This window comes from Pithys albifrons, chromosome 1 (assembly GCF_047495875.1).
Source record: "Pithys albifrons albifrons isolate INPA30051 chromosome 1, PitAlb_v1, whole genome shotgun sequence".
NCBI lineage: Eukaryota > Metazoa > Chordata > Aves > Passeriformes > Thamnophilidae > Pithys > Pithys albifrons.
This window is the reverse complement of record NC_092458.1, coordinates 117,827,261-117,849,158: the sequence shown is the minus strand read 5'-3', so window position 1 is coordinate 117,849,158 and position 21,898 is coordinate 117,827,261. Positions and strand designations below refer to the sequence as shown.

Below are 21,898 nucleotides of genomic sequence, written 5' to 3'. Positions count from 1 at the left end.
CCCATGCTGCTTCCCCCCCGTGGCTGTGCGGGGAGGTCTGCAGAGACCCCCGGGGAAGCACAGTGGGAAGCAGCCCTGCACCTGCCTGTGTGGCACCTCCGTGGCTACCCTTGTCTGTCCCGGTGGCCTCAGACACCAGATTTGGGGTTCTCTTGAAGACTGAGTTTATTAGAAAACTAATAAAGCCCCAGTGTCAGTCCCAGAGTGCCCAGTGGCAGCTGCCTCTCCACTCCGCCAGGGGCGCTTCACTCCAAGGCCCCCCACCCCACACAGCACCCATGCCAGGAGGAGCTTCACTGAACTGCCCGTCCCCAGGCCATGGGGGGCAAGGGCTCTCCCCCAGCCTCTGTTTTGGTGTGGCTATGGCAGAATCAGATCATCCACTGGTCCTGATCCTGCTCTGCCCCCTCCATGTCCACCTGGAAAAGGGAGAAGTTTGAGGTCCCCCACCAGAGAAGAGATCCAGCAGTGGGTTGTGGAAGAGATGAGACACCACCTGAGGTTCATGCTCAGGCTCCCACACACTGCATATCCCCTGCTTTGGGGTCTCAGTGGGGCCCCCAGCCCTGCTATGTACCTCATTTATCTCCCCATCATCAGGAGACTCATTATAATCGTTCATCTCATCCATATCCTGCATGTCCTCGTCATCTTCAGAGTCCTCTTCGCTGTCTTCATCATCTTCATCATCCTCCTCCTCCTCCTCGTCATAATGCTGCGGACAGGACAGCTCCAGGGCCCTGCCAGCCGCTCAGCCTCCCCGCCTCCCCCCTGCCCGCCCGCGCACCCACCTCAGACGCCGGCTTCCCAATGGGCACCAGGTTGTTGTCCTTCTCGGCGATGCTCTGGAGCTGGGAGGAGAGAGAGGCGGGTCAGCACCGCGACAGCTCCTTGATCGCCTGCGCACCTCCCGGCTGCCAAACCGGCCCTTCCCGCTTTTGCCACTCCCCGACCACGGCCATCCACAGCCGGCGGCTGCCCGAGGAGTCCGGCTGTCCCCGGGATCCCCTGCCTGTCCCCAGGCGAGGGGCAGGCAGGGCACAGCGGCTGCAGGCAGGGGAACAGAGGCTGCAGGCAGGGCACAGAGCGGGGCTGCAGGCAGGGCACAGAACTGCTGCAGGAAGGGCACAGAGCGGCTGCAGGCAGGGCACAGAACGGCTACAGGCAGGGGAACAGAGGCTGCAGGCAGGGCACAGAGCGGGGCTGCAGGCAGGGCACAGAGCGGGGCTGCAGGCAGGGCACAGAGCGGGGCTGCAGGCAGGGCACAGAGCGGGGCTGCAGGCAGGGCACAGAGCGGCTGCAGGCAGGGCACAGAACTGCTGCAGGAAGGGCACAGAGCGGGGCTGCAGGCAGGGCACAGTGGTCACAGGCAGCTGCCTGCACTGCCCGGCAACGACACTCTGCGGCTGAGGGGGCGTCCCCATGTGTGGCATGAGAAGCTCAAACATTAAGCTTATCTTCTTTTTAATCAAAACAGCGCCAAATTTGAGGCATCTCTTCCGCCAGACTAACACAACCGCAGCACGCAATTAAAGCTCAATTAAAATACGCAGGACCTCCCACCCAGAGGGACTCGGAACCTCTCCCAGGTTCTGGGGGTTTAATTGATTGAAACTATTTTATTTAATTATAATAACTTAATCACCGAGAGATGACTTTTTAAAAAGCTTTAATCAAACAGATGTCTTCCCACCCCATACTCGGGGACGCCGAAGCACCGGCCGCCCTTACGGTGAGTTACCAGATCACACCCCGCCCCTGCCTCCCTCGGGAGAAGATGCCTCAAACACCGGGGGCTGCCGCAGGAGCCTCGCTTCAACACCAACTTGTTACCCCGCTCCGGGCCCCCCCAGGCACTGCCGCAGGGCCGCAGCGGGCGCTTCCTCACAGCCCCGGGACCAAACTCGCCTCCTCGCACCCGGTGCCCCGCGGCCCGCCCCGCCCCGGCGCCCACCCAGGCCTGGTGCTGCTGCTCCTGCTGCTGCAGCTCGGTCTCGTCCACGCACGGCCGGTCAAGGTTGAACCAGAGGGCCTCGGTGAGGCGCGGCAGGACCGAGGGGAACAGCGTGGCCATGGCGGGGCCCCCCCGGCCGCCGAGCCGGAAGTGCGGCCCTGCCGCCCCACAGCGGAACCAGCCTCGCACATCGCGCATGCGCGCACGGACGGGCCACGAGCCGCGTCCCCCCAGGCCACGCCCACGGCACGAACCGGAACGGCGCGGCGTGGGCGGGGCCAGCGCTGATTGACAGGAGGAAAGGCGGGGCCTGTGTCCCCAACTGGGGCTATGGGACACCCCTGGGGGCTGCTGTGACCCCTGTGGGGGCTGCTCTGACCCCAACTGGGGATATAGGACACCCCGGGGGCATCTGTAACCCCTGTGGGGGCTGCTGTGACCCCAGCGAGGGCTGCTGTGACCCCGACTGAGGTATCTGTGACCCCCAAGGATATAGGACACCCCTGGGGGCATCTGTAACCCCTGTGGGGGCTGCTGTGACCCCGACTGAGGTATCTGTGACCCCCAAGGATATAGGACACCCCTGGGGGCATCTGTGACCCCAGCGGGGGCTGTTGTGACCCCAGCTGGGGATATGGGACACCCCTGGGGGCATCTGTGACTCCAGCTGGGGTATCTGTGACCCCCGGGGATTTGAGACACCTCTGGGGGCATCGCTGACTCCCCTCAGGGTATCTGTGACACATGGTAGGTATGTGACCCCCCCATGGCTATTGGTGACCCCAGTGGGGACATATCTGTGATCCTCATGGGGTACCTGCTCCTCTGGGGGCAACTGTCACTCACGGGCAGAGGTATCTGTCACCCACAGAAGGGATATCTGCGACCCCTATGAGATACCTCTGACCCACCCAGCGGTATCTGCCCCCCTCCCCAGGGCATGTCTGACCCCAGGGGCATGTCTGGCCCCCCCATCATGTGTGAACCTGGAGGCATATGCCCTTCCCAGGGTATCTGCTGCCCCGGGGGATATCTGGTGCTGAACAGTTTCTGTACCCCGAGTCACAGGTGATTGCCCCCTCCAGGGTATCTACTGCCCCCCCCACCCAGGGGCATCTGTGACCCCCTGGAGTACCTATAAGGGGTACCTGTCCCCACCCTGTGACCATCTGTGAACCCACAGGAGTACCTGTGTGTCCCCCCCGGGGATGTCTCTTACCCTCTCAGGGCAGTCACAGGGACTCCCGGGTGCTGGGGTGGGAGGCCAGGTCCTGCCCCTGGGGCTGTCACTGCACGAAGCCGCCTCCCACGGGAGGGACAGAAAAACAGCCACGGGTAGATTTTGGCTGGCGTTAGCCCCAGCCTGGCGCCAGGAGGACAAATCCTGGCTCCATGCAGGGCTGGGGGGGCCAGGATGGGCGCGAGGGTCAGTCCAGGACACAGTGGGGTGTTGGGGCGTGGTGCCCCGTCTTCTCTGTGTCCACAGTGCTGCCGAACCTGCCGTGTCCCTACATCCTGTGATTGGTGGCCAAGGGTTGTGCCGTGCCCCGACCTTTGAGATTAGCTGTGCTTTCCCCGTGGCACCTGGAGCCCAGCGCCCTGCCAGGTAAGAGCCTCAGCTCCCGACACCCCCGGAGGAGATCTCTGGCCCCCCTCGGTGGTCCTGGGCAGTGACCATGTGCTGCCACGCTGCCACGTGCACCGTGGGGGACTTTGTCCCTGCCTGTCGCTGCGTCCCTCAGTGCTGGTGTCCTGACCCACCGCGGCCCCAGCAGAGCGATGGCGGCGGCATTGGCACTGCTGGTGCTGGTGGCTTGGCCAGCTGCCACTGCCGCAGCAGCCACGGTGACAGGGGACTCGCTGCTCAACATCTGCATGGATGCCAAGCACCACAAAACGAAGCCTGGCCCTGAGGGGCAGCTCTACGGGCAGGTATGGTCCTTACCCACTGCTGCAGCACCCACTGGTGTCACTCACTGCAGGGTCACCTGTGGGGCTCTGTACCCCGACATGGGCTCCATCACCCAGCATGACCTCCCTGTGGGCACTGGTGCTTTTCCTGTACTCCCAGTGGGTCCCAGCTGAACCCTGGTGGGTCCCAGCTGAGCCCCAGCTGCCCTGTGTGCAGTGTGTCCTCTGGAAGGACAACGCCTGCTGCACCGCCAACACCAGCCTGGAAGCCCACGAGGACCAGTCCTACCTGTACAACTTCAACTGGGACCACTGCGGGGCCATGCCGCAGAAATGCAAGCGCCACTTCATCCAGGACACGTGTCTGTACGAGTGTTCCCCCAACCTGGGGCCATGGATTGACCAGGTGAGTGCAGACCCTGCCCCCCCTACCTGCCAGAAACCCTGGGGTGAACTGGGGTGAACTGGGGGCCCTGCAGGCAGACACCAGCTGGCGGAAGGAGCGGATCCTGGATGTGCCGCTGTGCCAGGAGGACTGTGAGCAGTGGTGGGAGGATTGCCAGGATGCTGTCACCTGCAAGACCAACTGGCACAAGGGCTGGAACTGGACAACGGGTGAGTGACGGGTGCGGGGGGTGTCCCCACCATCACGGCTGGACCCCACTGTGGGTCCCCACTTCCTGGTGGCTGTGAGTGGGTCTGAGGGGTGAGGGTCCCCATGGGGTGGGGTTGATGTGGGTTGCTGGCACCCTGGTGAGGGTCCTTGTGCCTTTGAGTGGGGCCAGGGGAGTGAGGGTCCTTGTGGAGTGCAGGGTGACGAGGTGGTGGCTCCTGTGCCACGCAGAGGTCTACCCCCTGCCCCAGTAAAGCCAGCAGGACACATCTGGATGCGAACACTACGGGCAGGGGAACACCTGCCCCCCTTCCCAAAGGCCTTCACCCACTTCACCCCCTGCCCACCCCAGGCACCAACCAGTGTCCCCAAGGCACCATGTGCCAGAAGTTCAAGTTTGTGTTCCCCACGGGGGCCGCGCTCTGTGAGCAGATCTGGTCTGGCTCCTACCGCTACACACCCCACCACCGTGGCAGTGGCCGCTGCATCCAGATGTGGTTCGACCCTGCACAGGGGAACCCCAACATTGCTGTCGCCCAGTATTATGCCCGTGGCAATGGCCCTCCAGCCCCCCCACTCCCTGTCCTGCTGGCCCTGCTGCCCCCTGCTCTCCTGGCCCTGCTCTGAGCAGGAGGAGCTGCAGGCAGGAGCAGGCAGCGGGTGGTCAGCAGGGTCGCCAAGCTGCTCTGTGTCTCTTTGGGATGTCCCCAAGCTGAGTCCCGCCCAGGCATGTGTCTGGTGAATAAACACTCCTGACCTGCTTGGTGTTGTGGGGCTGAGGGGTCAGATCAGTGAGTGGCAGGAGGATGGTTGGGGGACCTGGGGCATCTGATCCTGCTTCTCTTGAGGGAACAAAGTGAGGTATCGCCCCCATTTAACTGCACCAACTCGCCCGGCTGCCTGGCATTGCCACACCCCTCCCCCCCCCCCAAAAACCACAGTGCCTGGCAAAACGGGGGGCACGGGGCTCCCTGCCACTGGAGCCCAGAGGGATGGGATTGCAGAACGTGTCCCAGCATTCTCCAGGACTCCGGAGGTCGCCGGCACCCTAGGATGCACAGGATGGGATTGGGGAAATGAGGAAAAGGGGGAGGACATTCTAGGGACGCCGAGGTGGGGACATGGCTGTCGAGGGGGTCCTGCCAGCCTGCAGCCCACCCCAGAGTTGCCCTTCCCCACATGCCCCTGTTCCCAGCTGTGGGTGCCGCCATCCCGACCCCGGGCCATGGAGAGGTCCCTGGTCCTGGTGCCAAACCGGGCCGCAACCCTCACTTTGTGAGCCCCGGCCTTGGTCCTGTCCCACCGCGGCCCCCGGTGCCCTCGTACCGCCGGTGCCCTCATATCCTCGGCGTCCTCATTCTCCCGGTGCTTCCCTGGTGTGCCCGTCTCTGGTGCTTCCCTGCCGGTGCTCCCCATCCCGCGGTGCCGGAGCGCTCCCCACTCTCCCCCGTGCTCACCCCGGGGCTGCCCGTTCCCCGGTGCTCTCCGCCCCTCGGTGCCGCTGCCACTCGATGGGACAGCCCTCCCCGCCGATGTCCCTCCGGTGTGCCCCCCAACACCCTCCTCGTGGCCCCGCATCTCCCCCGGTGACCCCGTCCGGCGCCTCTCCCGCCGCGCCCCCCGGGCCCCCATCAGTGCTACCCGGTACTGCCCCGGCGTTCCCCCGAGCTCCGCGCTGCTGCTCCCCCGGGGCCCCGCCGCATCCCCTCCGGTGCCCCGGACACCCTACTCGCATCTCCCCGGCCCCGCGGGGTCGCCCCGCCGGCGGCCCCCCGGGATCTCCGCCATGCCCCGCCGAGTACCTCGCCGATGGCCGCCCGGGCCCACCCCGGTGCCCCCATCCCTCCGACGCCCCCTCCGGTGCCCCGATGCCGCCGTCCCCCGCCCCTCCCCGCCTCGCCCCCGGTGCCCGCCCCCCGGCTCGCCCGCCCCGTCGGCGCGCGGCCCCGCGGCGCGGCCCCGGCGGAGCATGGCGGGCGCGGGGGGCGCGGGGGGCGCGGGGGGCGCGGCCCCGGGACCCCCCTGGTACCACCGGGACCTGAGCCGGGCGGCGGCCGAGGAGCAGCTGGCGCGGGCCGGGCGGGACGGCAGCTTCCTGGTGCGGGACAGCGAGAGCGTGGCGGGGGCCTACGCGCTCTGCCTGCTGTGAGTGGCGTCGGGGACCGCCGCGACAGCCGCGGGACGGCCGGGGGAACAGCCGGGGGCGGGCACCGGCGGGGACTGGCGCGGGCCGGGGGGGCTGCGGAGCCACGAGTGGGGTGACGGGGAGAGGCCCCGGCGGGGACCGGGGGGCAGCAGCGCGGGGGAACACCGGGGCGGTACCGGGGGGTCCCGGGGGAACACCGGGGGGGTACCGGGCAGAGCGGGGGAACACCGGGGGAACACCGGGGCGGTACCGGGCAGAGCGGGGTGTCCCAGGGCCGCAGCGGCAGAGTCGCGGGACGGGGGCACCGGGGGACATCCGGGGCCACGAATAGGGTGTTCGTGGGGGCGCCGGGGCGGCATCGCGGGGGGATCCGAGGGGAGCACCGAGGGACCCAGAACGGGCCCTGGAGCGGCGGCGGGCGGGGGGGGGTCCGGGGCGAGCAGCGGGGAGGGTTTGGGGGAGCGCTAGCGAGGGACCGGGGGACATGGGGCACCGTGGTGGGGGGCACTGGAGGGGGCTCAGGGGAGCACTGGTGAGGGACCGGGGAACACGGGTGGGGTGTCCAGGGAAGAGCAGTGGGACACGCAGCACCAGGGGAGCACTGACAGGGGCAGCAAGGGGGGTCACCAGGAAGGGATCCAGGCTCTGGAATGTGCGGGGAACACCGGTGGGACACAGACACCCAGAGGGCAACAGACAGAAGGGGTAACCCACCTGGGGGGCCACAGTGGACCTGGAGGTCACCAGCACTCTGGAGGTTACTGGGAGTTTGGGGAAGTGGGCACGGACAGCACTGGGTGCTAGTGGGGCACAGACAGGAGGAGACCTGAGGGGTGCAGGGAGGCACTGGCATTTCTGAGGGACAGGGCATCAGGGGAATGGCACCCACTCTGGCCTGGTGGTCCCAGGAGACCAAACACCAACAGACTAGGAGGCACTGGAGGGACTAGGGGTCCCTGGGCACTGAGAGGACACTGGACTGGCTCCAGGAAGGCTGTTACACCCGCCCTTGCCACGATGAGGGTGTGTGGGATGGGGGGCCTGACCTCCACCCCACACTCTTGGGGTCTCTGAGCCTCCTCATGGGACTGGGGGTCCCCAACCTGGGGGTGGTCCAGCTCTGTGCCCTTGGATCTCGCCATGGAACTCCTGTGGCTCCTCCTGGCTTGTGCCAGGCCATGGGTGAGTGCTGACAGTCCTGGGGGTCTTGGAATGCTGTCCCCTCTGCCTAGTCGTGCACCCCAGCCCCCCCCCCATACCTGAGGCTTTGGTGGCACCTCGGCGTGTTGGCAGTGTGCCCTGTGCTGGGGTGCCCCTGGGGAGTTTCTGGGGCATGCCCCTGCCTCTGCTCAAGGCCTGCTGCCTGTGCCAACACCTGGACCTTGATGTGGTTGTGGGGTGGTGGTGACGGCACCTCAACTTGAAGTTTTTCTGTGCCCCGAGAGTCCGTGGGAGAACCAGGAGTGCACCGTGAGCTGGCCTGCCCTGGCCTGGGGCTGCCGTATGCCAGTGCCATGTGCAGGTGCCAGGCATGCAGCCTCTGTGGCAGCAGCACTGTCCCGCCCTGTGGACAGTGATAAATGCAGTTTCCTCACCATGGGGGCACAGTGTGGCTGTGGGCACCAGCTCCCTGCCATGAAGCTGGGCTGGTGAGCAGCACCAGGGCACAGCACGTGTGATTTCAGCGCTTGCCAGTGCCATGGGACGGGGGGCATGGTGGGGCACCAGGGTGGGTGATGGGGCTGGAACTGCTGTCATGGTGCAGATGCCTGGGGAAGGGGTGTCTGTCACTGGTGTTTACCACTGCCTGATGAGGAGGCAGTGGGTGCCGTGTGGCTGGGCCATAGGTTGGGACCAGGCAAAGCCCATCATGAGGATGCCATGGTGGGTGACTGCACCCCAACAAGGACCATTGGGAGTCCCTGGTGCTGGAATCCCACCAAGAACCCCCATTGCCAGCAAGTGGGTGGCCAGGGCTGTGGAGCCGTTGGCCCCAGCCACTGCCGGGGCCCTAAAAATAGCTGTGGGGGCAGGAGAAGGAAAGGAAGCTGCAGCAGGATCCAGGCAGCCTCGGCTTCCTTTAACCCTCCTGCTGGTGCTCCATGGCGTCTCTGGGATGGACATGGTGCACTGGGACATCTTGCTGTGGCCTCATCATGACACACTGGGGTGTTTCACTGTGGCACACCAGGGTGTTGTACTGTGGCCTAGCTGTGGCACACTGGGGCATCTCATTGTGGCACGCTGAGGCACCTCACTGTAGCACGCTGGGGCATCACTGGAGCCCAAGGTGCGGACACACAGCAGTAGCAGCCCAAGGAGTGCCCGTGTCTCCAATTGGTGGGCAGTACCAGTGGGGATGGTCCTGGTGCAATGTGCCACAGGAGGGTGGGGATTGGAGCCCCCATCCTGGCTCACTGCCAGTTCATGGGGACACGAGTGCCAGGGTGGTGCCAGTGGGTGCATGGTGTGCCCCCTCACTGAGGTGCCCGCACCCTGCTCTTGGTAGAGGAGGGTGGCCCCGCTGTGCACCACGGCCCTGCCAGCTCAGGGCTGCCTCCTGTGCCGGCGGGCCAGGGCAGGGTGCTGGCTGCGTGTCAGAGCCGATGGGGAGCCCCGGTGCTCCCACATAAAGGCTCTTTGTGCCCAAGCCCGGCGCTCCCTGCCCGCCCCCTCTGGCGTTGCTCATCAGAATAGCAGCCGCCAGGGTGCGGGGCTGGGCAGCCGGGGGGGCCAGGCAGTCCCCCTGCTGTGCTGGGTGTCCCTCTAGCCCCGCTTCTGGCTACCCACAGAGAACTCCTTGTCCTCCCCCACAGCCGAGGTTCCTCCTAGGGTCCTGCCCCTCGCCCCTCCAATTTGGGTTTCCACGTATTGGCACTGTGCTGGGGTTCCTCTTGCACCTGCCAATCACGCCCCTCTTGTTGTTCTTGCTATGGAAACCCCAACTGTGCATTAGGACTTCCCACAGAGGCCCCTTATGTTGCCCCCGCTAGGGCGGTGTCTCTTTGTGCCCCACCCAGTTGCACCAGCTGGGGTTCTCCCATGTTGACTCCTTTGATCTGGGGATCCTCAGATCCCTCAGCAAGGGTTTTCAACAGAGGCCACCTCACCCCTCCTGCAGGGTTTTCAATACATCCCCCCCATTGTGGATTGCCATTCAGCCCTTCTTTCCATGTGGGGAATTCTCAATGGCCCCCCATGACCCCTGATTGGGCATTGGGACACCCAGAGTAACCCCAGGGGTGTTGGGGTTGGTTGTACCTGCAGGGGAGTGGGGAGAAATGAGGGACCTGGCACTTCAGGGAGTGGGATGACACCAGGGGATCCGGTGTTTTGGGGTGGCGCCAGGGGAACTAGCGTCATGGGGTGGCACCAGGGGACCTGGGACACTGTGAGGTGGTACCAGGGGACCTGGAATGGTAGGGTGACATCAGGGAACCTGGCCCTGCAGATTGGGACCAGGGGACACAGCACCCTGTCCATGGATGTGACACGGTGCAGGGGGGATGGATGCTACCTTGTCTCAGTCCTCCAACCCTGTGTTGAGGTGCCATCGGGGCAGGGGACATGGCAGCTGAGTGGACCAATGGCCCTGGCGTGATGACAGCCTCCTCAATGCTCATGGTGAGGTCTGTGGCCAGAGGCCAGTCCAGGAGCCACCATCCCTTCTGACAGCACTGAGGTGGGGGAGTCTGGCTGTGCCAGGGATCCCTGGCTCCTGGAGTCCCCAAAATGGGGAAAGTACACCCCTGGGGTCCTGGTCCTGCTCCTTGCACCCGCTGATGTTGTCACCCTGTCTCTTAGCACTGCCTGTCACCCCCTGCCCTGGGATCACGTCCCTGGTTCCTGTCAGCTTCCATTGGAAAATAAATTGTTTCCTGACCTCCTGGCAGCCAGCTCCTGCCTGCTCCTGCCAGGTCCTGCCTCCGCCTGCCAGCTCCTGCCTGCACTGCAGACTGGGGACACAGGCTCTGGCACACAGAAAGGCAGTGGGACCAGGGCAGCAAAACTACCCAGGGCATAGTGGTGTTGATCGTGGGGTCAGAGGAAGGCAGAGAGTCACTCTGGGACCCCCAGCACCCACCCTGCAATTGTTTCCCCATGAGTTCCCTGTCAGCTCATTGTATGCTGTAGGGAATAGTGATACCAGAGCTCCTCACTGTGGGTGCTGCATGAGTACTGGGCTGTTCAGGTGGGCAGGGGAATGACCCCCAACACCCTAGAACCCCTTGCCTGATGACCCCCTCCCCGCTGCCACAGGTTCCAGAAGCACGTCCACACCTACCGCATCCTGCCGGACGAGGAGGATTTTCTGGCCGTGCAGGTGGGCAGTGGGGGGCATGGGACACCCTCTGGCTTATGGGCAGTGAGGGGTCTCTGGCTTGGCAGGGCTCCATCTTGACCTTGTGCCATGACTGTGCCTCTCTCTTTGTCTGTGCCGGGCTGCTGTGCTGGGCTCAGCCCTGGCCTGTTGCCACGCGTGTGCCCGGCTGTGCCGGATGGCTTGACTGTGCCCGTCTTGGCTGGCTGCCAGCACTGGGTATTTTTGGAGCAACAGAACCCCCTTTGTACTATCTGGGCAGGCAGGAAAAACCTCCCCCTTGGAGGGAGGAGGCTGAAGGATGGCTGCTGCCTGTACCCTGCCAACCCCCTGTGGGTGGCACCACAGCACTTTACCATGTGCACCGGGCCTGGCTCCCCACCATTGGCTATGGGGTCAGCCCCCCATCCTGCATGGGGGTCTTTGTATGGTGACTTCTCTGCATGGGAGGATACTTGCATGGCAGTCTTTGCATGGGGTTTTCCCTTCTTGGGCATATCTCTGCATGGGGACATCCCTACATGGTGACTTCTCTGCATGGTGGGATCCCTGCACAGGGGTCTCTGCATGGGGATGTCCCTTCTTGGGAATATCCCTGCATAGGGTCATCCCTCCCTGGAGGTCCCTGCATGGTAATATCCCTGCCTTGGCAGATCCCTGCTTGAGAATATCCCTCCATGAGGGTCTGTGCATAGTGGCATGCCTGTCTGGGGGTCCCTGCATGGTGGGTTCCCTACCCGGTGATGTCTCCACCTGGGGGGGTCCAGTGATGCTGGCTGCAGGTGCTGATGGCCCCGGTGTCCCCGTGTCCCTGCAGACGTCGCAAGGGGTGCAGGTGCGGCGCTTCAAGACTCTGAGCGAGCTAATTGCCCTGTACCTGCAGCCCAACCAGGGGCTGGTCTGCACCCTGCTCTTCCCTGTCGAGAGGGAGAAGGAGAAGGAGACTGTGGAGGACAGGGACTACTCGGGTATGGCAGGGTGACACAGGGGGTTGGACAGGGTTCTGGGACCCCTGGGCTGGCAGTCATTGACTCCCTCATCGCCCCGTTGCAGATGGAGAGGATGAGAAGCCGCCACTGCCACCACGCTCTGGCTCCACCAGCTTCTCCAGTACCTCGGCGGGGCTCAGTCCCACTGGCCTGGGACCAGCCGTGCCAGAGGGGCCGGCAGAGAGGTGAGAGTCTGCCTGTCTCCTCCCGGTCCCCTCTCTGTCCCCTGCCCATCCCTGCTGGCTCTCAACCCCCTGGATATCCTCCCTGCAGCACTAATGGGCTCAGCAGCATCTCCCATGAGTACCTGAAGGGCAGCTACACCCTGGACCTGGAGGCAGTGAAAGGGGGGGCCAACAGCCTCCCCCACCTCAACAAGACCCTTGTCACCTCCTGCAAACGGCTACACAGGTGGGTGCTGGGTGCCAGTACAGATGGACAGATGGAGGGATGCCTGTGTCACCTGCTGAGCTGGCTCCTCTTGCTCACAGTGAGGTGGACAAGGTGCTGGCAGGGCTGGAGATCCTCTCCAAGGTGTTTGACCAGCAGAGCTCCCCCATGGTTTCCAAGATCCTGCAGCAGGTGAGTGGGATATGGGGACCCGGTGGTGACAATCCCCCACCATGGACTGTGCTCATGGACCCCACCATAGCACCATCCATGAGTGGTGGGAAAGCGTGGTGAGAAACACCTACCATCCTGCCCCATCCCAGGGGACCTGAGGGTCCTGCTACTCTGGGGGAATTTGGGTTGGATGTGGGGATCCCATCCCAGTGCTGGGGTTACCTGCTGGGGGTTCCAGACAGCAGGGCAGAGCGGGGAGCAGGAGCTGGAGAGCCTGGTGCTGAAGCTGTCTGTGCTGAAAGATTTCCTGTCCTCCATCGAGAAGAAGGTGAGGCTGGGGGTCTGCAGGGCATGTATCCTGAGGGCAGTATACTTAGGGATCTGGATGGGTTATGGTGCTGATAGGACTGATGGTGGGACTGGGACAGCTGACAGGGATTGTTGGGCTGGGGGAGCTGTGGAGGGGCTTGTGGGAACGAGGTAGTGGGACTGGGTACAGAGGCATTGGAGAATCTTGGTGGGCTGGGAGGGATGGGGTGCTTGGAATGTGGGTGGGACTGGAGAGCTGGAGGGGCAGGGAGAGCTGGGGGAGGCTGGTGGGCTCTCGGCTGATGCCAGTGTGGGGTCCAGCAGGCTCTGAAGGCCCTGCAGGAGATGAGCTCAGCCACCCCTGCTGCCCTGCTCCAGCCCCTCTCCCGCAAGGCCAAGAGCATCCCGGTGCAGACCTTTGAGGTGAGCCCTACCCTTACCCCCCACCCCAGTTTCGGAGGTTTGGGAGGATTTCAGCATCAGCTGGGTGCATGTGGTGTAACACTGAGGGCACAGACCTCTAGGTGTCCCCGGGGCAGGGCTGGGTACCAGCTGAGATGCTGGTGTCCTGTGTGTCCTCCCTCATCCCAGTGTCCCGTGGCAGGTGAAGCTGGATATTACCCTCGGGGACCTGACCAAGATCGGGAAGTCGCAGAAGTACACACTGAGTGTGGACGTGGAGGGGGGGAAGCTGGTGGTGCTGAAGAAGCAGAAGGACTCCCAGGAGGACTGGAACACCTTCACCCATGACAAGAGTGAGTGGGGAGGCACCCAGGGGGCCCCCTGCACCCCTGAGGCTGCCTTTGCACTGGGGAGCATCCCCTGGGACTCAGTAGTGGGCTGGGAGCTATGGGGCTGGGGATTCCCCAAAACATGGGTGAGGGGGTCTGCAGCACCCAGCTGGCATCCGGCACCCCCCCAGCTTTCACCGCTCCTCCCTAGTTCGGCAGCTGATCAAGTCGCAGCGGGTGCAGAACAAACTGGGCATCGTTTTTGAGAAGGAAAAGGATAAAACACAACGGAAAGACTTTGTTTTCGTCAGTGCCCGGGTGGGTAATGTTTGGGTGGGGTGACAAGGGGGGTCCCTTGTAGGGACAGGGTGGGGGCAGGATTTAACCCTTGGGCATTGGTAGGGCTTGGGGATGAGCACTGGGTGCTGGTGTTTGATGGCTGGGGTATGTCCCTGGGGTTGTTCCCCTTGGCCAGGAGGTGCCAGGTTTGGGTGAGTCAAAGCTGGGGGGCTGAAGCAGGCTGTGGGGAGCCCCTCTGCCCCCCTCTCACTGTCCCCCCCGCAGAAGCGTGAGGCTTTCTGCCAGCTCCTGCAGCTGATGAAGAACAAGCATTCCCACCAGGATGAGCCTGACATGATCTCTATCTTCATTGGCACCTGGAATATGGGTGAGCAGGGCCGGGAGAAGCCCATGGTGGGGTGACAAAACCCTGAGGTCCCCTCTAACCATGCTGTCCCCCTTGCAGGCAGCGTCCCCCCTCCCAAGAGCATCACCTCATGGTTCACCTCCAAGGGGTTGGGCAAGACCCTGGATGAGGTGACAATGGCTATCCCTCATGACATCTACGTCTTCGGCACCCAGGAGAATTCTCTGGGAGACAAGGAGTGGGTGGACTTCCTGCGCACTGTCCTCAAGGACTTCACGGAGGTCGAGTACCGCCCGGTAGGAACCAGAGAGTCCAGGGGATCCCAGGGATTGCTGTGTACAGGCACCAGTGGGTGGTGGAGGTGGGAAATGCTCAGTGTCCCTGGGGTGGCTGTGCTCTGGCACTGTGACACCAGGGTGCTCTCATAGTCCTGGGCAGCTGTTGATGCTCCAGTTCTGCTGACACAGGGTATTTTAGGGTGATCTCCTGGTGCTGGGTGGCTGTGGGTGCTGGTGTTGGTGGAATTCCCTGGGAAACAGCCCTGGGTGTGAGACTGGGGTGAAGCAGTAATGAGCACCCCCTGTGGGTGAACCTGAGGAGCCCCTGTGGCACAGGGGCCCCCCCAGCACATGCTGGCAGGGGCTGAGGATGCTGGGGCCCGCAGGTGGCCATGCAGTCCCTGTGGAATATCAAGGTGGTGGTGCTAGTGAAGCCGGAGCACGAGAACCGCATCAGCCACGTGAGCACCTCAAGCGTCAAGACAGGGATCGCCAACACCCTGGGTAGGGACCTGTCGGGGCACAGGGAGACACAGGGGATGTGCACTGCACCGAGGGGTCCTGAAGTATCTGCATTAGAAGAGTGGTCCTATTGTTGCATGTGTCACACAAGAAGGGGTTCTGGAGCATGTGTGTTGCTTGAAGAGGAGTCTGGGGTGGTGTGTATTGAACAAGAAGGGGTCCCAGAGCACATGTGTTGCATGAGGAGGGGTCTCAGCATGTGTGCCTTGCATGAGGAGGGGTCCTGGTATGTATGTGTTACATGGTGATGGGTCCCAGTGTGTGTGTTTTACGAGGAGGGGTCCTGACTCACATGGTGGGGTCTTGTTGCACAGGGAGGAGTCCCAGAATGCACGTGTTGCATGAGGAGGGATCTGTGTGTTCCACAAGGAGAGCGTTCTCTGCCTGTGTGTTGCACGAGGCAGGCTCTGGGAGTGTTTGTGTTACATGGGGAATGCTCTGGGCATGTGCCACACTGCATGTGCCCCTGCCAGCCAGCCAGGTGGGAACTGTGCCCTCCATCCCCCAGGGCTGGGGGACTGCCCCTGCTCCAGCCTGATCCCATCCCCTGTCCCCATGTCCCCACAGGGAATAAGGGCGCTGTGGGCATCTCCTTCATGTTCAACGGCACCTCCTTTGGCTTTGTCAACTGCCACCTCACCTCTGGCAATGAGAAGACGGCACGGTGAGCATCCTCACTCCAGGATGGGCCAGGAGGGACCCTGTCCCCATGTCTGTGAACCACTTGTCCCCATGTCCCCTGCTTCAGGAGGAACCAGAATTACCTGGACATCCTGCGCCTGCTCTCACTGGGGGACAAGCAACTGAGCTCCTTTGACATCTCTCTTCGCTTCACCCACCTCTTCTGGTTTGGGGACCTCAATTACCGCCTGGACATGGACATCCAGGTCGGGGGTGGGGGACAGGGGCTGAGGGGATGTCAGGTACCCTCTTGCCCAGCCCGGTGCCAGCTCCTCTGTCCCACAGGAGATTCTCAACTACATCAGCCGCAAAGAGCTGGAGCCTCTGCTGAAGGTGGATCAGCTCAACCTGGAGAAGGAGAAGCACAAGGTGTTCCTGCGCTTTGGTGAGGACTGGAGGGCCTGTGGGAGGGTCTGGGGTGGGCAGCCTCTGCTGCCAGGACTGTCCTGACTCGCTGCTGTCTGTGCAGGTGAGGAGGAGATCACCTTCCCCCCCACCTACCGCTACGAACGGGGCTCCCGGGACACCTATGTCTGGCACAAGCAGAAACCCACAGGGGTAGGTGCTGGGGTAATGGGGAGTCAGGATAGAGGTAGACATCTATTATGGTTACCCAGCCTGAACCCCCACCCACTTCCTATCCCTGCCAGGTGCGTACCAACGTGCCATCATGGTGCGACCGCATCCTCTGGAAATCCTACCCTGAGACTCATGTCAACTGCAATGCGTATGGTGAGTAGTGTGACCCCCCCAGCATCCCTGTCCCCCATTCCAGTAACAGTCCCCCCTCTATCCTAACTGTTCCCCCCAATCCCTGCTGGCTGCAGGATGCACAGATGACATCGTCACCAGTGACCACTCACCTGTCTTTGGCTCCTTTGAGGTGGGAGTGACATCGCAGTTCGTCTCCAAAAAAGGTGCCTGTGCCCAAAGGCATTCCTCACTGTCCCCTGCCCTGTTGTGGGTCCCCCCTCTACCTTGAGATGGGGAGGTCTCAGGCAGGTTCCAACACCTCATCTCTCTCTGGAGGGCTCTCCAAGTCCTCGGAGCAGGCGTACATTGAGTTTGAGAGCATCGAGGCCATCGTGAAGACATCCAGTCGCACTAAGTTCTTCATTGAGTTCTATTCTACCTGCCTGGAAGGTGAGGGCTGGGATGGCAGTGCGGGATCCTGGTGGGGCTGACAGGGGTGATGCCATGTCCCCCCACCACCACAGAGTTCAAAAAGAGCTTCGAGAATGACAGCCAGAGCAGTGACAACATCAACTTCCTCAAAGTGCAGTGGTCGTCGCGGCAGCTGCCGACGGTGAGGGTCTGGGGTCTGTCAGGGTGGGTGCTGCGGGGAGCTGCAGGCAGGGAGACCCCCACTCAGTGCCAGCTCTGTCCCCTTGGCTGCAGCTAAAGCCCATCCTCTCTGAGATTGAGTACCTGCAGGACCAGCACCTGCTGCTTACCGTCAAATCCGTTGATGGCTATGAGTCATATGGTGAGTGTCTACACCAGCACCACACCTGCACCAGGGGGTCCATGGGGTACAGACCCCTGACCCCCCTGCTGTCACCCCCAGGGGAGTGTGTCATCGCCCTGAAGTCAATGATTGGCAGCACAGCGCAGCAGTTCCTCACCTACCTGTCCCACCGTGGCGAGGAGACTGGCAACATCCGTGGCTCCATGAAGGTCCGGGTGCCCACTGAGCGCCTGGGCACCCGTGAGAGGCTCTATGGTGAGGGCCCCTCTCTGTAGGGGGAACCGTGGGGTTGGGACCCCCCACTGAGCCCCTGTTCCTTGGCAGAGTGGATCAGCATTGACAAGGATGAGACGACAGCTGGCAAAGGGAAGGTGCCGATGGGTGCCAGGGCCACCCAGGACTATGCCAAGTACGGGGGAGAGGGCTTGGTGGGTGGGGGCCACCGGTAACACCCAGCTGGGTGTCCTCGGGATCGGGACGCTCCAGGGATCCATCAGTAGCACAGATATTGCTCAGAGCATCCCTCTGGGATGGCATGTGGGATGGAACTGGGGGCAGTCCTGGTGCCAGCTCCATGCCAGGCAAGGCAGAGATGGGGCTCTGTTGTGCCTCCAAGAGGGGCACTGGCATGTTTGGGTGACTGAACTCCATCTTGTGGGGCTGAGCCCTATCGTGGGAGTCTAAACCTTGTCCTGGGTGGTCCGAGCCCCATGCTAGGGGTCTGAGCTCCATTACAGGGCTTTGAGCCACATGGGGCACCCAACACCTCCTGTTCTCCAGGTCTGTGGGGCGGAAGCCCACTGGTGCTGAGCCCCCCACTGCCATCCCGGCGAAGCTCCTGGAGGAGCCTGAGAAGGGCAACACTGCAGCAGCCCCCCGGCCCCCTGCCCCACACCGTGGCACCCCCAGGGATGAGGCCACCCCGAGCCGGTGAGGGGGTACTGGCAGGGCTGGGGAGGGGTCACGCTCTGGGGTTGCCATGCTCATCCCTGTGCTCGCAGGTCCAAGGCGGAGGTGGTGCCAGAGCTCTTGGGGGGTCCCCTGAAGAACAGCTTCAACAATCCAGCATACTACGTTCTGGAAGGGGTCCCTCACCAGCTGCTGGCACCAGGGGACCCTGGCAAGCCCCCCAAGGGCAAGGTGCAGCTGGCGGTGCCGGAACGCCGCCGGCACCCATCAGCATGCCATGGTGATGAGAGTGACGAGGAAGAGGATCTTGGCACCCTCAACCTGCCACCGCCAGATTTCCCCCCGCCGCCACTACCACGGGAGCTGGAGCTCACTCCAAACCCCTTCTTTGGCACCCCCAAGGAGCTGCCAGTGCCCGCTGGGCGTGAGGACCCCAAATCCCACCCTGCTGCCTTCGGAGAGGCTCCGCTGCCCAAGCTGCATTCCCGGCCACCCCCAGCTGCCGGGGCAGGATTCGTGATGGAGGGTGCTGGTGGGACCCCCATTTCTGGGGGGCTGCCTGCAGTTGGGGGGTTACCCACTACCGGGGGGCTGCCTGGTGCTGGAGGCCTGCCCAGTGCTGGAGGCCTGCCCGGTGCTGGAGGCCTGCCTGGTGCTGGCGGGCTGCCAGGGGGCCTACTGGATGACCGCTCCTGCTCGGTGCTGCAGATGGCCAAGACGCTGAGTGAGGTGGACTATGGGGGTGGGAAGGGGAAGATGGCCCTGCCCCCACCACTGCTGGCCAAGGGGGGGCTGCCCCCCCGCTGCCTTCCCCCTGACTATGGCCGCCCCCTCGCCTTTCCACCCCACTCCATCCAGGAGAGCATCCAGGAGGACCTGGCTGAGGAGGTGGGTGATGCACGGTGGGTGGGGGTCAGGCTGCTGGGGCTCCCCAGCACTCTCAGTTGGGGCTCCCTTTGTGGGACCCTGTGGTGCTGAGGGTGTTGGGGTGCAGGTGCTGGGCCGTGGTGTCGGTGCTGTGCCCGGTGTGGGCGAGTGGCTGCGGGCGCTCGGGCTGGAGCGGTACGAGGAGGGGCTGGTGCGCAATGGCTGGGATGACCTGGAGTTCCTCAGGTGAGCAGCCCCCTGAAACTGCTTGCCCGCCCCTCACCAGCCTTGCCAAGCACAGGGGGTCCATGTCCTCCCCAAGGGGTCACAACAGTGCCTGGGTGGGGTCACCCTTCTCTGGGGACATCCATGGGTGTGCTGCCCTTAGTGGTCCCCACTGCCTGTGGCAGGTCCCCATGGACCCCTGAGGGTCTCTGCTTCCCCTGGGGAGGTCCTAACTGCCCCCAGAGGTTCCCTGCTGCCCTGGGGATCCCCATCGCTTCTGAGGATCTCTGCTTTCCCTGCATGTCCCAGGTGCCCCAAGGGGTCCCCATTGCCTCTTGGGGTCCCCATTGCCCCCCCCAGGGCCATGTAGCCCCACAGCAGGGACAGGATTGTTGGGTAGGCACACAGTAGCCTGAATGGGATCTCCTGCACCCCCTAATGGGGACTGCACCTGGGTGGGGATGACCCCCCAAGGCTGCAGTACCCCCTGGAGGCAGAGAGCCCCATGTCTGCACCCCCTCCCCAGTGACATCACAGAGGAGGACCTGGAGGAGGCTGGAGTGCTGGAACCCAATCACAAGCGTGTCCTCCTGGAGAGCCTCCAGCTCCGCAAGTAGCCACCGCTGCACGTCCTGTGCATCCCACAGCCTAGCACCCCTGATCCTGTGGATGCACATCCCACATCCTGTGGCCCAGCATCCAAAATTCTGCAGCAACCAAGTCCTGCAGCCATGCATCCCAGATCTTGTAGTCACTTTTCCCGTGGCCCAGCATCCTGCATCCTGCAGCCACATATCCCAGATCCCATGGGCGTGCATTCTGCATCCTGCTGCCATGCATCCTGGATCCTGCAGCCCAGTGTCCTGCATCCTGCGGCTGAGCATCCCAGATCCTGTGACTATGCATCCTGGATCCCATGGCCATGCATCCCACATCCTGCAGATGAGTGTCCTGCAGCTGAGGATCCCTCATCCCATGTTCGCACATCCCACATCCACACATCCCACCATCACCAGCAGTCAGTGGGAGCCCCGGGACCCCCACGGCCTGCCCCCCATCTTGGGTGCTGGGTAATGGAGGGGGGAGGAGGAGACAGGGCGGGTGGTGGGTTCTGGTCAGATAATTTCACGAGGGAGTCCCTATGGGGCATCCTCACATATAAGTTATTTCTTATTTATTGGAAGAAGAAATGGGGGAAGGAGTGTTTTTGGGGAACTCTGGGAGCCCTGGCTCTGCTCTCTGCCCCTTGCAGCGAGGAGGAGGAGGAGGCTCGCAGCAAAGCGTCTCAATCCAAGTGCCTTCACGATGCCCTGCCAGTGTTTGAATGGGATGGAAGGGTTTGGCCAGCCCCCACGGACAACACTGGGCAGAGCTCAGGGTCCTCATCCCCACTCCGAGGGTCCTGTCCCCATCCTGAAAGTCCCATCTCCACTTGGAGGGTCCCTGTCCCCACCCTGTGGGTCCTAACCCCACCCCAGGCATCCCTGTACCCACCCCAAGGCACCCATCCATACCCTGAGGGTCCCTGTCCCCCACATGGGGGTCCCACCCCCTACCCTGGAGGTTTCTGTCCCCACTTTGAGGGTCCCTGTCCCCACCCCAGGGATCTGTGTCCCCACCCTGGGAGATCCCCGTCCTCACCCCAGGGGTCCCTGTCCCCATCCTTGGAGGTGCCTCTCCCCATCTGTGGGGGGTCCTGTCCCTACCCTGGGGTCCCTGTCCCCACACTGGGAGTCTCTACCCCAGAAATCCCACTGCAGCAGAGTCAGGTTAGTGCCTTCACTCAGACCCCACCTCATACCACCAGTGCCTCTGGGGTGTAGCCCCCACTCCCAGTTTGCCCTTTAGGTACTTGCTGGGTCCGTCCCCACCCCAGGGGTCACTGCTGCCCTCGGGGGCAGTGGGTCTGGCACCCGGGTCCCCCTGTGCATGCTCAGCCCCAGCCTCACCAAGTGCCCTTCCAGAGGAGTCCCCAGGGTGGGGGTCTCCAGGACAGGGGTTCCCCAGCAGTGCCTTCCCCACTGGGATGATCCCCCCAGGTTATCCTTGTCCCCATGGGGGTTGGGGGTGTTGCCGCCCCCATCCCCTCACTCCGGCTGAGATGAAGGATGGGCTGGGCCCCCCCAGCAGCCCCCCCAGTGTCCCCTGTCTATTACTGGGGTGTTTGGTGTGAACTTCCCCCCACTAAAGCCCTCTCTTGTCATGCCCTGTGTTTGGTGTTTTTTGGTAAATCTGGAGTGATTTTTGTTGTTTCATGCAGTGGGTGTGGTGGAGCTCTCAGGATGGGGAACCAGGGTGAGGAACTGGGTCACAATATACAAGCTGACTACTCATCCCAGCACAGTCAGGGATGCTCCAGGCTGGCCATACTGGTCCCAGCATGATGGGGACCTTCCAGACTGGCTGTATTGGTTCCAGCAAGGTGGGGGGCAAGTCACTTGTCCCTTTCTTGCCCGACTTGGACACCCCAGACCGCCCACTCAACACCCTGGCATGCTTGTGTCACTGTCCCAGTACACCCATGACCTTCCCCATCACCACACCCAAAGGGCCCCAAGAAGCCAGAGGGGCTGTGTGGGGGACGCCTCTCCTTGCCCCACTTCACAGGTCTTCTCATGGGGTGCTCCCTCAGCTCCTTACAGCCCCTTGGTGTCTTTGCGTGGGGGGCACCCAAAATAATCCCTAAAGTGCTGGGAGTGTGTGGCATCACCTAGAGGGCTCTGGCAGGTTTTGGATGGCTCAGGGGTGGGGGCCATGCTGTCCT

At 63.2% G+C, this 21,898-nt stretch overlaps 3 protein-coding genes across 9 annotated transcripts; 2 read left to right on the top strand and 1 right to left on the bottom strand.

Annotated features, from left to right (window-relative positions):
• Window positions 1–147: 147 nt before the first annotated feature.
• ANAPC15 (anaphase promoting complex subunit 15) lies at window positions 148–2,161 on the bottom strand. The gene is made up of 4 exons (XM_071565271.1): window positions 1,955–2,161; window positions 792–851; window positions 578–715; window positions 148–419 (listed from the first exon to the last, which is right to left on the bottom strand). The coding sequence occupies exons 1-4, from the start codon at window positions 2,150–2,152 to the stop codon at window positions 372–374; spliced, it is 444 nt and encodes a 147-aa protein (XP_071421372.1). The 5' UTR covers window positions 2,153–2,161; the 3' UTR covers window positions 148–371.
• A 1,094-nt stretch (window positions 2,162–3,255) lies between these two features.
• Window positions 3,256–5,273, top strand: LOC139676349 (folate receptor alpha-like). Of its 5 annotated transcripts, XM_071565259.1 has the most exons (6): window positions 3,276–3,289; window positions 3,441–3,560; window positions 3,697–3,886; window positions 4,083–4,271; window positions 4,349–4,480; window positions 4,831–5,273. In XM_071565259.1, exons 3-6 carry the CDS (start codon window positions 3,734–3,736, stop codon window positions 5,218–5,220), a joined length of 864 nt encoding a protein of 287 aa, XP_071421360.1. In that variant the 5' UTR covers window positions 3,276–3,289; window positions 3,441–3,560; window positions 3,697–3,733; the 3' UTR covers window positions 5,221–5,273. The 5 variants fall into 5 exon arrangements, with proteins under 5 accessions (XP_071421324.1, XP_071421332.1, XP_071421350.1 ...); XM_071565223.1 differs by having other exon boundaries at window positions 3,256–3,560; window positions 3,727–3,886; XM_071565231.1 differs by having other exon boundaries at window positions 3,257–3,560; window positions 3,730–3,886.
• Window positions 5,274–6,395: 1,122 nt separating this feature from the next.
• On the top strand, window positions 6,396–21,898 carry INPPL1 (inositol polyphosphate phosphatase like 1). Of its 3 annotated transcripts, none has more exons than XM_071565197.1 (28): window positions 6,396–6,623; window positions 10,885–10,948; window positions 11,829–11,913; window positions 11,999–12,119; window positions 12,208–12,345; window positions 12,426–12,516; window positions 12,737–12,826; window positions 13,129–13,230; window positions 13,412–13,562; window positions 13,750–13,856; window positions 14,103–14,205; window positions 14,284–14,480; window positions 14,849–14,966; window positions 15,552–15,648; window positions 15,733–15,871; window positions 15,951–16,050; window positions 16,135–16,223; window positions 16,316–16,397; window positions 16,493–16,582; window positions 16,695–16,808; window positions 16,883–16,971; window positions 17,064–17,151; window positions 17,233–17,388; window positions 17,458–17,542; window positions 17,914–18,063; window positions 18,135–18,930; window positions 19,037–19,155; window positions 19,661–21,898. In XM_071565197.1, the coding sequence occupies exons 1-28, from the start codon at window positions 6,448–6,450 to the stop codon at window positions 19,749–19,751; spliced, it is 3,828 nt and encodes a 1,275-aa protein (XP_071421298.1). In that variant the 5' UTR covers window positions 6,396–6,447; the 3' UTR covers window positions 19,752–21,898. The 3 variants fall into 3 exon arrangements, with proteins under 3 accessions (XP_071421298.1, XP_071421288.1, XP_071421280.1); XM_071565187.1 differs by having other exon boundaries at window positions 11,763–11,913; window positions 13,132–13,230; XM_071565179.1 differs by having other exon boundaries at window positions 11,763–11,913.